Source organism: Cantharellus anzutake (genome assembly GCF_015039405.1).
Source record: "Cantharellus anzutake strain C23 chromosome Unknown EI90scaffold_33, whole genome shotgun sequence".
Classification (NCBI taxonomy): Eukaryota; Fungi; Basidiomycota; class Agaricomycetes; order Cantharellales; family Hydnaceae; genus Cantharellus; species Cantharellus anzutake.
This window is the reverse complement of record NW_024066983.1, coordinates 54,238-68,634: the sequence shown is the minus strand read 5'-3', so window position 1 is coordinate 68,634 and position 14,397 is coordinate 54,238. Positions and strand designations below refer to the sequence as shown.

Here is a 14,397-nt window from a genome sequence, read left to right as displayed (position 1 = left end):
CAAGCCACATGTACATAAATGTACCTGAAGTGGGAACTGAAGAAGTAACCTTCTTCTCACATTCTCCACTTCAGGTAAGTAGTATAGTTTTCCCCTTTAATAATAATAACACATTCTCCACTTCAGTCTGAGTGGCCAGGGACCATTGTCCCGGATTGGGCCCGCCAGTATGCACGCCCACTCCACACCCCACGACGGCCTCAGTGCCAGGCATTACCCCTGGGCCCTCTCGACCCCAGACGCGTCCCTGACAGCAGAAGAAGGTTTTAACCTTATCTCCCCCGCCTCCCCCATCTCCCCAGCCATGGTGTCAGAAGAACAGTATGACGACCTGCTGGCCCGCTTCCAGGAGCTCCAAGCCATTGTGGAGAGCCAAACCCGCAACCACCCCCCACCCGCACCTGCACCCGCACCCGCGCCTGCACCCACGCCTGTACCCACACTCGTGCCTAGACCCAAACCACCGAAGGTCGCTGCCCCCACTCCCTTCTTGGGAGCCAGTGAAGACCTCAATCGTTTCAAAGCCGAGTGTGGGATCTACTTTCATGTCCGTGCAGCTGAGTTCCCTACCAAACTATCCCAGATCCTCTTCGTCCTCTCCTACATGAAGGGAGGACCCACAGGGGCGTGGGCGACACAATGGACGATCACCCTGTTGACAGCCAGCTCCCCCACCATAACCATGGACGAGTTCAACACAGAACTCGATGCCATGTTTCAGGACCCAAACCGGGAGGCCACAGCTCAGCAGAAGTTGGCAGTCATCTGCCAAGGGACTGACTCCGTGGATAAGGTCATCCAGGAGTTCGAGATATTGGGACCTGCCTCGAGGCTAGGCGATGTCGGACTGGTCGACCGGTTCGAGCAAGCGATTAACTCCCGGCTCAGGGAGAGTATATACTGCCTCCGCCCCATGCCCGCCACTTGGACTGAGTGGAAGCATGAAGCCACACTTCTGGACAACCAGTGGCAACGTTTCCAAGCCACCCAACCACGCGCACCTGTCAGGGCACACCCGCCTGACCCGCCTCCACCCGGACCCACCTCACCCGGTACCCCTTCTCCCACCCTGCACCCTTCCTTCATATCCCTTCCCCCTCTATCCCTCTCCCATTTCTATTTCTATTCCACATGGACGACCTTTCCCTTATATCTATGTATTATTGACCCGCCCGTGACGTGCACATGACATGCCTAGCCCCAGACGACCCTGGACGGCTCTAGGGCGCAACCTAGTGCACGCACGTTGTAGGAGAAATAATATTCAAAGAATAAAACAATGATCTATCAGAATAGTCAACGAACAGGTGACAAGTTCAGACGTTTAACAGATCTCATGATCTTTATGAGACTGGACAGACATTAGATCATTATAAATTATCTACACCCATGTAGTATGAGATTTAATCTACTACAATCATGCCTAGAACTTGGCATAGGTGTAATATTCAAAGAATATAACCCTACAACAAGAAAATAGCACATAGATGGCAGAATAAGAAGGAACATTGGGAAAGAAATGTAAATATCTCGGGAACCAGTGAACTTTTGACTGTAATATTTTTACCATCTGAAAGGACTGTTTCTTAACTTTATTCACGGTTTTGTTTCATTCTAAAAGCTTCAAAACTGACGGAGATATCGCTCAAACGGCGAAACACCTTATAATTCATATATATTTATTTGCTAATTCTTACAAAAAGTAATGTGACTCAAGGGAAATATATTGGCACCCGGAAGTCTGGCGGACCGAATACCATATGATAGAGTATTCCCCGGCGTGGGCGGACAGTTTTTGATCGCATCAGAAGAGGAGAAAATGCTAAAAAACCGGATCTTGTATATTTTCCCATGATTCATCAAAACTTTTTGATTTTAAGCTCAAATAAATCGGAACAAAGGAATGATTGATGATCTGGATCTCGGATCATAAGCATGAAGTGATTCAGAAGTCCGCGGATCGGTTAATTAATTGGGAAGGCTCTAGAACATTAGTAATGATGTGGCTTCACAAAAAAGGGGTCAATTAGAGAACAGTCTAGAAAGTTCCTTTATAGCCAAGTCATTTCTAAAGATAACCGTTCGTAATTAAGGCGGTGTGGAGCATAGCTTCAGCGCTACAAGATCCCGCTAAGATCGGCCCAAAAGACAAAGAAATGAATTACTTATTGCTGAGTCATGTCCTAAGTCCATTATTAAGCTTACACAGCCCAAGCCCCTATATCATTCTAGAACTATCTATAATACAAATGTAGCACATGTAACTAGTGCGAGGTGTGGGAGTAGAGAGGCCTCTGAAAAGCATAAAAGGCCGCCGCTTCTGCCCCCTCTCAAACCTCAGGTAGAAATAAAAGTTTAATTCTCCTCACCAGTGGTTGGTTCGTTTGCTCCAAAAGATAAAAGCAAATATTAGTTGTTAGCTAATATAAAACTAACACGTCACTCTAAGCGTGAGTTAGGGTCAGTTAGACACAGCTGAACAAAAGTGTCATAGTGAGAATTAGTGAGAATTTGGTGGAGGGACTTCTTAATTGAATAATCTCTCAGCAATTTTTGGTTATCACACCACAGGAGAAAAGTGAGCGATCCTGAACCTGCTAGATAACTAGCATGCACTCTAAGCGATAGAAAGAGCAGTTTGGTCACTCCTGTATTGAGTAACATTTATTGCGGAATTATTTTATTAGCAGTTTTCCTTCAGTAAATTATCAGGAAAATCACATCCTACTGAAAAGTGGTAAATATAGGTGTAATATTGACTAGAAATCATAGTAAAGTCAATATAGAATTTTATCCGTAGATGATCTATACGTCAGGTGAGATCGTTGGGGGGTGTTTATTGTTGTTTAGACAGTGAACAATCATATATTTGGCAACCAAAACACGGTCAGTACGCAAATCAGCACAAAACTCTAATATCGTTATTGGACGTAGGAAACTGGTTACATAAGGTGATCCAGCTCCGCTCCTTCAACGTGCAGCATACGCCCTCGGGATCCCCCACGGGGACACCTGGGTGACTGCAGCTGTATGCGGGGTGACGTGGCGGACCTCATGTGACCCAAGCCGCATGTATATAAACACACATGGGGTGGGAACCGAAGAAGTAACCTTCTTCTCAACATTCCCACTTCAGGTAAGTAGCATAGTTTCCCTTTTTAATAATAACTCAACATTCCCACTTCAGTCTAAGTGGCCAGGGATCGCTGTCCCGCATCGGGCCTGCCAGTACGCACGCCCGATCTACCCCCCGTGAGGTCCTCAGCACCGGACGCTACGCCCGGACCGCCTTGACCCCGGACGCGTCCCTGACAGCCATTCGCTGGGAGGGCGTTGTAGTCGCCCTCAAGTCATGGCCCCACCCTGAGGGGATGATCGCAGCATAGATCCCGTCCCTGGGTTCTATCAGAGGGTCCTGGTCATCCGGCACCCATGGTGACTGGCAGGACGATGGGCAGCGGGACATGACAACCCTCTGTCGCACCCAGTCCACTTCCGGGTTGTGATGGAGTAGCCACGAGTGCCCTATGATGAGGGATTGTCATCCTAGGTTCGCAACAGCAAAACGGGCCTGCTCTGTGTGTCTCCCGAATGTTAGGAGGGCTTCTAGCTCCTCAGTTATAGCTCCATTCTCATTCAGGGTCCCGTTGACGTTACGGACGGGGATGGGCTGTGGGAGCGGGGTCATCTCAAGCTTGTGTTTCCGAATGAACTCGGGGCTCACGAAGTTCCTGGTGGCCCCAGAGTCTAGGAGGGCGGACACGGACACAGAGGCAAGGGAGGTCAGGGTGGTCAGCTTCACGGTAAGGTTGAGTGACCTGGGGGACTGCTTCGAGAGGACGTAGATAGTGGGTGGGGATACCGCTACTTCGGGTGCTACCCTTGAGTCTCTCTTGCTTTCACAGGCTGAGGATGCGTTTTTCCTCTTTTTCTTTGCGATAACTTGGTGGAATTTCTGCATTGGTGTTGGCTTACACGCACTGTGGTATCTACACGAGTTGTCTGCTACGGGCAGCTGGGACGCATCCCTCACCGGTCGCCCTCCTGAAAATCCTCTTGGGGACCCTCCTCTGGCCCTCTCTGCTCTGTCTCTGGTTCTCCCATCAACTGGCTCCTCAGTCCTTCCATCAGCACCCGGAGGTCTTCAGGGTGGAGGCGTCGTACTCGACGGACCTTGGGGTGCTGGCACTCCCAGGCAACGTGCCCTGGGGCATTACAGTTGTAACACAGCCCATTCCTCCTCTGGTCGATTCTTGAGCGATCAAGGTCCATTGGCTGTGGGCCCGCTCCACTTGCGGGGCAGGCTGTGGGAGTCTGGGGTAGGGGTATGGGTGCGGGCGTGGGGCGTGCGTGAGAGGGGGTGGTAGTTGGTAGGGGTCGTCCCAGCGGGAGTGGGGGTCTGGACAGGGGCATGCGGGGCTGCGTTGCCTGGAAACGTCGCCATTGGTTATCTAGGAGGGTGGCCTCGCGTTTCCATTCAGCCCAGGTGGTGGGCATGGGGCGGAGGCGGTAAATGCTCTCACGGAGCCGGGTGTTGATTGCTTGCTTGAAGCGGTCGACTAGCCCAATGTCACCCAACCGCGAGGCAGGTCCCAGTATCTCAAACTCCTGGATGACCTTATCCACGGAGTCACTCCCTTGTCAGATGTTTGCCAGTTTCTGCCAGGCTGTGGCTTCCCGGTTCAGATCCTGGAACATGGCATCGAGTTCTGTGTTGAACTCGTCCATGGTTTTAAATATAAGGCTATGGTGCGTAAGTGTCTCAGACTCGTGTTAGAGATCTAGAATTTGTATGTACCTATGGCATGTAAGTGTCTGCGCCAACAGTTAGACAGTTTTGCAAAGAATAATAAAATCTATCTCACCTCAGACTCGTGTTAGAGATCTGAGGGAGAGGGAGTCCAAAAAACTCCCTTCTTATATGCGAACTACACCAGTGGCGAGCCCGTCGCATAAAGAAGAAAAATGGGGTACAAAAGACATGCCCCAAAACTTCACTTCTGCCACCAACAATCAACACCGTCCTCGCCACTCCATCGTCGGAACCAATTGTTGATATTCCAACACATGGTGAGTGCAGGCGAGCTGGCTGTCAGCAACATGATGGTGCGTTGCGTGGCCCACGCTCCTGTGGTCCCTCCCTTCATATAGGAGAGCACGAAGAGGATCTGCGAGAGGGTGCTGGGGAACTCAGCCACGCGGACGTGGAAGTAGATACCACATTCAGCTTTGAAGCGGTCGAGATCCTCGCTGGCTCCCGAGAAGGGGGTAGGAGGGGCAACCTTGGGGCCCTTGGGTCTAGGCGTGGGTGTTGGTGCAGGTGGGGGGGCAGGAGCGGGTATGGGGGCGGGTGCAGGTGTGGCCCGGTTCAGGGCATGACTTTCGACAATGGCCTGTAGTTCTTCAAACCGGGCCAACAGGTCGTCATACTGTTCTTCTGACACCATGGCAGGGGAGGAGGTAGAGGAAGCATAGTTGAAACCTTCTTCTGCTGTCAGGGATGCATCCGGGGTCAAGGCGGTCTGGGTGTAGCGTCCGGTGCTGAGGACCTCATGGGGGGTAGATCGGGCGTGCGTACTGGCAGGCCCGATGCGGGACAGCAATCCCTGGCCACTTAGACTGAAGTGGGAATGTTGAGAAGAAGGTTACTTCTTCAGTTCCCACCCCAGGTGTGTTTATATACATGCGGCTTGGGTCACATGAGGTCCGCCACGTCACCCCGCATACAGCCGCAGTCACCCGGGTGTCCCCATGGGGGATCCCGAGGGCGTATGCTGCATGCATGCGCACTAGGTTGCGCCCTAGAGCCGTCCGGGGTCATCCGGGGCTAGGCATGTCGTGTGCACGTCGCGGGTGGGTCAATAATACATAGATATAAGGGAAAGGTCATCCATGTGGAATAGAAATAGAAATAGGAATAGAAATAGAAATAGAAATAGGAATAGAAATAGAAATGGGAGAGGGATAGAGGGGGAAGGGATATGAAGGAAGGGTGCAGGGTGGGAGAAGGGGTACTGGGTGAGGTGGGTCCAGGTGGAGGTGGGTCAGGCGGGTGTGCCCTGACAATGGCCCAAGAGGCTTGTGAGCTGGACGCAGAGCCTGTGTCGTTCGAGGAGTTAGTGCCGGGTCACTACCAAGACTTCCGGGACGTGTTCTCAAAAGAGGCTTTCGACCGACTACCCCCCCGGAAGCCTTGGGACCATGCCATAGACCTGGTGTCGGATGCCAAACTGCCCAGAGGGAAAACTTTCCCCCTCTCATGCCCTGAGCAGAAAGCACTAGACGAGTTCTTACGCGAGAACCTACAGAACAGGTGCATACGGCCATCCAAGTCTCCAATGGGAGCCCTGGTCTTCTTTGTCAAAAAGAAGGATGGGTTGCTACGGCTGGTCCAAGACTACCGAAAACTGAATGAAATCACGGTAAAGAACTCATACCCCTCCCACTCATCTCAGACGTTCTCGCCCGCCTCCGCAAGGCCAAGTACTTCTCAGCCCTAGACCTACGCTGGGGGTTCAACAACGTCCGGATCAAAGATGGTGACGAGTGGAAGGCAGCGTTTGGGACCAACCGGGGGCTATTCGAGCCCATGGTGATGTTCTTTGGCTTGTGCAACTCCCCCACAACCTTCCAGACGATGATGAACGACATCCTCCGGGACTTCATCGACCAGGAGGTTGTCATCTGTTATATGGATGACATACTCATCTTCACTTCCACCCTAGAGGAACACCGGAAGGTCATCTGGGAGGTCCTGGAGACGTTGCGGATGTGGAAGCTCTTCCTGAAGCTGGAGAAGTGCAAGTTCGAGCGGACCTGGATCGAGTACCTCAGTCTCGTCATTTCTGAGGGCAGCGTTGCAATGGACCGGGTGAAGGTCTGCAGAGTTCTCGACTGGCTGACCCCAACCAAGGTGAAGGAGGTACAATCCTTCTTAGGGTTCATGAACTTCTACCGTTGATTCATCAGAGATTTCTCTGAAAAGGCACGACCCCTCCACGTGCTGACCCAGAAGACCAAGGCCTGGAGTTGGGGGCTGGACGAAGACAATGCCTTCCATGCCCTTAAAGAAGCCATCACCTCTGCCCCCGTCCTCTCCTTCCCCACAGATTCAGGCCATCTCAGGCTCGAATGTGACGCCTCCAACTTCGCGACCGGCATGGTCCTCTCCCAGCTCCAGTTGGATGGAGAGTTCCACCCGGTAGCCTTTATGTCCAAGAGCTTTACGGACATAGAGCGGAACTATGAGGTGTACGACAAGGAAATGCTTGCGATCGTCCGGGCCCTCAAAGAATGGCGGCACTTCCTGGAGGGTGCCGAGGAGAAGGTCGAGGTTTACACTGACCACTGCAACCTGGGGTACTTCTGTATGGCCCAGAGACTTAACCGATGTCAAGCACGCTGGTCCCTCTTCCTCTCCCGCTTCTACTTCACCCTCGTCCATCGCCCAGGGAAGCTCATGGGGAAACCGGACACGCTCTCCCGCCGTCCTGACCACCTGAAGGGAAGAGATGACAATGAGGGGCTGACACTCCTCCAACCAGCCTGGTTCGAGGCCTGTGCAACAGAGGCAGTCTCAGTAGAGGGCGAGGAGGTGGATATTCTGAAGAGGATAGGAGAAGTGAAGGATCATGATGAGCAGGTGGTGAAAGCCATGAGGGAACTAGGGGAGGGGACGTTGAGGTCGGACGAGTGGGAGAGACAAGGAGAATTAGTCCTCTACCGGGGAAGGGTGTACGTTCCGAAAGACCCACAACTCCACCATGATCTGGTACGGTGTTGTGGGGACAACTCCGTGTACTGCAAAAAGTCGGATTCTGCGGAATTTGGCCACAAACACCCACTACATACCCGCTGACGCTCCCAATGCTCATTCTATCACTATCCAACACTACATACACTCATTCCTTATTTTTCCTTATTTTCCCCATCATTCCTGACAACCCCAAGCAAAATCCCCACGCCCAACCACGCCGCCAATTTCACCCCCTCTCCACATCTCAAGAACCACTGCACCAATTGGGACGAATAAGGGCTCGTTGGAAAGCTGGAGACGAGGAGGTTGCTGACGGGAGGATAGGCGGGCGCTATGGCGAAGTGTTGCGGAGTTAACCTTCACAATTTCCATTTCGGACCCGTTATCACATATTCCCCATTCAGTCATTTTTCTTTTATTGTTTCTTTGTTCCCAATTAGATATTCATCATTTACGGTTGCCTAACGGCCCGTTTACATTCCCCCAGTCCATTCATTCCATTTCCAACTCATATAAAATAGATAACAGCTTGTACATAACAAGTCAGTACTGAATAGACCCGTGAAAGGGAAAGCAGAAGTTGCATCCAAGTGGCAAAGATGCCATCCACGACTCTAACGCCTCCCCTGAGTTACTTGCTTACATCTGAGACCCCTTTCCTCATAACCCTCGGCCTTGACGTCCAAGAGAGACGTAGGTGAGTGTTGAGTTGAGGCTCTAACAGACCCGCTAGCACCCCAGGACCCAAAAACCCGAACCTCCACCACACACGCATTCACTACCACCCTCCCCCCTTTCTCTGTCTCGAGTCTAGGCGATAGACCCGTTACAAAACTGGTGGTCCTTACAGGGGGGATTGATACAGTTTTCTGCCATGCGGACATCATCTTTTTCTTTCATGCAACATCGCCATCATTTTCTGTTCTGAGCTTGATTCACTTGTGGACATCGACTACTACATCGCTGATTACAAGAGTTACAAGAAGAGACAAAGTACAAGCCAAGATCTACGCGTTCCAGAGTCTAAAGTCACAAGTCACCATGGCTGCGCCCCCTGGCGGTCCCAAGATGGGGCACAGGGGCGTGTTTTGTCGCTGCTCAAGGGAAAAGAGTCCCCTCCTGGCGGATCCTATGATAGGGCACAGGAGCTTGTGTTTGGGATCCATGAGCGGTCCGCACAAGTTGCGTGGGTATACACCAGCATGAGTTGATTGAACTGCCTGGCGGATCCCAAGATGGGGCACAGGAGTTCTTTGTTACCACTAAGTCAATGGTTGTTCTGCCTGGCGGATCCTATGATAGGGCACAGGGGACACCATTTGGTTGCCGACGTTTGAAGTTTCGCCGAGTTTCTCAAGTTTTACCCGAGTTCGATGCGCCGTTAGTCCTCGATTACACGATTCACGACCCCCTCCCTCAGTCAGACGCCATTCCTTCAAGTTCTTACAGTGGTTCTTATGATTTTTCAACAAACGCGACCTACACGCTTAATTTTTACATGCAAGACCAGTGCCATTTCCGTCTGAGCTTGATTCTACACCGTGTATCGATGATCCACACTGCTGATTGCCAAGGTTTACAAGAGCAACCTAGTTCCTACGATATCCGTGTTCACGAGCCAAGCGCCAAACATAGCGTTGTTGCCGCTCAAGGCTCCGAGGCTGTCAGTCAAGCGCAGAGTTTTCTGTTGCCGCTTAAGCCTGCGTTGTCCCCCCTGGCGGATCCCGAGTTGAGCCGCAGGCGGGCAGCGTTTGTTCGGCCGATTTCGAAGCTTTACCGGGTTTTTCGAAGTTTTCCCAAGTTTGACACGTCGTTAATCTTCGATACCGTGATATCCGAACCCCTTCCTCAGCCAGACAACACTCTTTCAAGTTATTACGCGACCGGCACGGTCATTTCTTACATGCGAAACCACACCACCATTTCCGTCCGAGCTAGATTCTACACCGTGTGCTGACGAATTGCATTGCCGATTGCCAGAGTTTACAAAAGGAATCAGAGTTCCTTCGATATCCGTGTTCACGAGCCAAGCGCCAAACATACGCATTGTTGCCGCTCAAGGCTCCGAGGCTGTCAGTCAAGCGCAGAATTTTCTGTTGCCGCTTAAGCCTGCGTTGTCCCCCTAGTGGTTCCCGAGTCGAGCCGCAGGCGGGCAGCGTTTGTTCGGCCGATTTCGAAGCCTTACCGCGTTTCTTCAGAGTTTTCCCAAGTTTGACGCATCGTTATTCCTCGGTATGACGACCCACGAACCCCTCCACTAGCTGGACAACCTTCTTTCGGATTTTATACGATTTTCTTTGAGTTTTTTTTGCGGTTCCGACTACCATTGCACGATGCCTAGCATGGCAGCATCGCCAGCTCCCAGCCTTAGCACGACTCCCCTCCTGATGATGATTTCGAGCCGCGCATGAGTCGCGCGACACCCCAGCCAGAGTGCATCAAGCTCAAGCCAAAAGAGCTAAGGCCTCCCGGCCTTAGCATCAGTTTGTCGTCCGACGTCGATCCCGAGCCCATACGTGTGCCTATCGTGGCAACTCCAACCCGAGCCGTTGTATTCGATATGAGAGTGGAGTTCAAGTTCAAAGAGCTAAGGCCTCCCGGCCCTAGCTTCGAGTTTTCCCCACTTCTGATGACGATTCTTGACGATCCCGAGCCGCGCACGAGTCGCACGACACCCCAGCCACAGACGAGTCCAGTCCAGTACGCAATGACGCTGAGCACTAGCCAGGCACGCAAGGACGCCAGTCAAACATCCGCGTTTGACTGAGTCTGAGTTCCAGTCGAAGTCGGTTGCGAGTCGGATCTGCGGAATTCTATGCCGATGTGAACGAAGTTAGTAACCGTGCACATGCGGGTTAGCAATGGGAGTGGAAATGGGGCGTACTACTGTGCCCAATCCTCCTATTCGACCTGTAATTCTCCAGCGGGTGGCCAAGTTGCGCGCATGGTAGCGTGAGTATTGGGTGTAGTTTGCACTGGAGTTGGATGGGAAGGATGAGGATTGAAGGCTGAAGTTGAGGGTTGGATGGTTGTGTGAGTGCCGAAGGAGGGAGGAGTTGTTGAGCGCGCGCGCGCTTGTTCTGGGCGAGTTACCGGAATCTTCTCACGCTTTCGCACCGCATGTGACTTCCGCGGTTCCAACTTCATATCTCAGCTTCCACTGGGCCGATTTGGGCGAAAGTGGTATCATTGGAAAGCTGCGAATTAGGAGGTTTTTATCGTGATGATGGGAGAGACTGTATGGAGCAGGATGGAGTTGAGTGCGCACATTGAGATTGTGTGGGAAGGTTTAGAGGTCACATGGCATTTAACACCGTGTGGAGTTGGGACTTTCTTTTGTTTTCACTTTCTTTTCTTTTATGGTTGACTTTCTTTTGCTCTTTGTTGTTTCTTTTTGGAGATTGCAAGGGACTGCAATCAAGAGCTAGGCCTGTATGTTGCAGGGATAAACCCTTGCACTACAAAACAGTGCTCTTTCATTCTTTCATGTACATACATTGGCGAGTGTAGTTGGGGTAGTCCCGTGACTGCACAGCCACAACTATACAACACCGTATCACAAGGACCTTTGGTGAGATTGAGAGAGGCAGGCAGGAGATTACTGTCCCCCCTGTGAGCCTGTGTGACGTTGGGATAAATTCCCTGTTACAACGGCTCCACCACAACGTGTGGGTGATGGGGCACCCAGGATGATGGAAAACCCTGGAACTCATCTCCCGCGACTACTGGTGGCCTCGGATGGCAGAGTACGTGGTTGTGACACCTGTAACCATGTCAAATCCTTCCCCACACGGAAAGTTGGAAAACTTACCCCAAACAAAGTCCCCACCCATCGCTGGCAGGTGATCTCAGTGGACATGGTGGGAGAGCTCCCAGACTCGAAAGGCTACAATGCCATCCTGGTCATAGTGGACTGCCTGTCAAAACGTATCCACACGGTCCCCACTGTGACGTCTGTAGACTCGGCAGGGATCGCCTGGCTCTTCCTGGAGCACGTCTGGAGACACCATGGGCTCCCTGAAGAGATCCTCAGTGACAGGGGAAGCGCCTTCATCTCGCGCTTCTTGAAAGAACTTGCAGATCTCCTGGGAGTCAAGCTAACCCCTTCCACACCCTACCACCCCCAGATGGACGGACAAACAGAGCGGGTCAACCAAGAGATCGAAGCCTATCTGTAAGGGATGGACAGGGATGGGATGATGCGCGCAAAGCGCGCATTTCAGTTATTCTTTTATTCTTTAATACTCTTCGTAATAAATAATGTAAAACAACTGTATATATATATAGTGTCCGGGGTCGGGGAAAGGGGCTTTGCTCTTCTCCTCCCCCCCCTGTCGAATACTAGCTCCATACAGTCTACGTTATCGACAGCCTGAGGATTGAGGAGTCACCAAGGCCGGCACCCCAACCGGCCTTACACTATCTCCGGGTATTTGTCAACCACCGCCAAGACAACTGGGCGGATTGGCTCCCGCTAGCAGAGTTCACTTACAACAACCGAGTCCACTCCTCCACCCGCCAGACTCCCTTCGAACTTGACACTGGACAGCACCCCAGGATGGGGACAGAGCCCACACGCACGTCCGAGGTGGAAGCTGCTGACGCCTTCTCATCTAGGATGATGAAGATGCAAGAGGAGGCGAAAGCAGCACTGGAACATGCAGCCCGCTACTGTGACCGAGGTCGCGAAGCAGCCCCTAAGTACCAAGAAGGCGACCGGGTCTGGCTCAGCGCCCAGAACTACACGACAGACCACCTGACCAAAAAGCTGGACCATAAATGGCTAGGCCCCTTCAAAATCGTCAAAGTTGTCTCCCCGGCTGCTGTCAAGCTCCAGCTCACCGCCCGACAGAAGGGGATACACCCAGTCGTGTCTGTGACGAACGTAAGGCCCCACCGCCCAGACGAAATTTCAGAACAACCCCCTGACCCCCACCCGGGCCCAGAACTTGTAGATGGAGAGGAGGAATATGAGGTGGAGAAAATATTAAACTCTAAGTGGTTACGCTGGAAACTCTGGTATCTGGTAAAGTTCTCTGGCTGGCCAAACTCCGAAAACGAGTGGCTCCCCCGAGACCGGCTGACACACGCTCCCGACCGAATCGAAGAGTTCCACCAGGCACACCCCCAAGCCCCAGGGAGAGAAAGGGAAAACCCCCTGGCCGCTTCGAGGCGAAGCGGCTTAAGGAGGGGGTGATGTCAGGGCACACCCGCCTGACCCGCCTCCACCCGGACCCACCTCACCCAGTACCCCTTCTCCCACCCTGCACCCTTCCTTCATATCCCTTCCCCTCTATCCCTCTCCCATTTCTATTCCTATTCCTATTTCTATTTCTATTCCACATGGACGACCTTTCCCTTATATCTATGTATTATTGACCCACCCGCGATGCACACACGACATGCCTAGCCCCAGACGACCCTGGACGGCTCTAGGGCGCAACCTAGTGTGCACACATGCAGCATACGCCCTCGGGATCCCCCATGGGGACACCTGGGTGACTGCGGCTGTATGCAGGGTGATGTGGTGGACCTCATGTGACCCAAGCTGCATGTATATAAACACACCTGGGGTGGGAACCGAAGAAGTAACCTTCTTCTCAACATTCCCACTTCAGTCTAAGTGGCCAGGGATCGCTGTCCCGCATCAGGCCTGCCAGTACGCATGCCCGATCTACCCCCCATGAGGTCCTCAGCACCGGATGCTACGCCCGGACCGCCTTGACCCCGGACACGTCCCTGACAGCACCCCCACCCAGACCCCCATTTCTGCCAGCTCGACCTCCGCTGACCACGACCCCATCCCAGGTGCGACCCGCACAGACCCCCCCACGACCTGCTCCCACACCTCTGCCCCACACCCCAGCAGCCCATCCTACACCAGGGACGGGCCCCCAGCCGATGGATCTCGACAGGTCGAGGACTGACCAGAGGCGGTGCTACAATTGTAACACCCCGGGTCATCTCGCGTGAGAATGCCCACACCCCAGGGTCAGCCGAGTACGACGTCTCCACCCGGAAGACCTGAGAACACTGATGGAAGGGCTGAAGAGACAGTTGACCGAAGGGACAGAGACGGTGGAGGGGGAACCAGAGGTAGAACCTCAGAGGGATTTTCAGGCAGGCGACTGGTAAGGGATGCGTCCCAGCCGCCTGTAGAAGATAGCTCGTGTAAATACCGCAGCGCACGTAGGCCAACACCAATGCCAAAGTTTCACCGAGTCATCATGAAGAAAAAGAGGAGAAATGCATCCTCCACCCATGAGAATGAGAAGACCCCAAGGGCAGTAACGCCCAAGGTAGCAGTCTCCCCCCCAGCCATTTACATCCTTTCCAAGCAGTCCCCCAGATCCCTTAACCTCACAGTGAAACTGACCGCCCTAACCTCGCGTCAGTATCTGGATCAGCCCTCCTGGACTCAGGAGCCACTGGGAACTTCGTAAGCCCCGAGTTTGTCCAGAAGCACAACCTAGAGACAACCCCCCTCCCCCAGCCCATTCCCGTCCGTAATGTTGATGGAACCCCAAACGAAAATGGAGCTATAACAGAGGAGCTAGAAGCCCTCCTGACCTTCGGGCGACACACAGAGCAGGCACGCTTCGCGGTTGCAAATCTCGGGTGACAGTCCCTCATCATAGGAC

The 14,397-nt window shown here is 52.8% G+C and overlaps 2 protein-coding genes across 2 annotated transcripts; one reads left to right on the top strand and one right to left on the bottom strand.

Moving 5' to 3' along the window:
• Positions 1-8,797: 8,797 nt before the first annotated feature.
• EI90DRAFT_3017423 (uncharacterized protein) lies at positions 8,798-10,523 on the top strand (the record flags this gene model as incomplete). Its single annotated transcript, XM_039057098.1, has 5 exons — positions 8,798-8,927; positions 8,992-9,704; positions 9,737-9,828; positions 9,883-9,988; positions 10,158-10,523. The coding sequence occupies 5 exons, from the start codon at positions 8,798-8,800 to the stop codon at positions 10,521-10,523; spliced, it is 1,407 nt and encodes a 468-aa protein (XP_038914480.1).
• A 31-nt stretch (positions 10,524-10,554) lies between these two features.
• Positions 10,555-11,038, bottom strand: EI90DRAFT_1477091 (uncharacterized protein). Its single transcript, XM_039051822.1, has 2 exons — positions 10,641-11,038; positions 10,555-10,569 (listed from the first exon to the last, which is right to left on the bottom strand). Exon 1 carries the CDS (start codon positions 10,901-10,903, stop codon positions 10,658-10,660), a length of 246 nt encoding a protein of 81 aa, XP_038914479.1. The 5' UTR covers positions 10,904-11,038; the 3' UTR covers positions 10,555-10,569; positions 10,641-10,657.
• Between the last annotated feature and the right edge of the window lie 3,359 nt (positions 11,039-14,397).

Excerpts from the sequence above, each read along its gene's own strand:
- EI90DRAFT_1477091 (XM_039051822.1), bottom strand. The coding sequence starts at position 10,903 with ATGAAGTTGGAACCGCGGAAGTCACATGCGGTGCGAAAGCGTGAGAAG.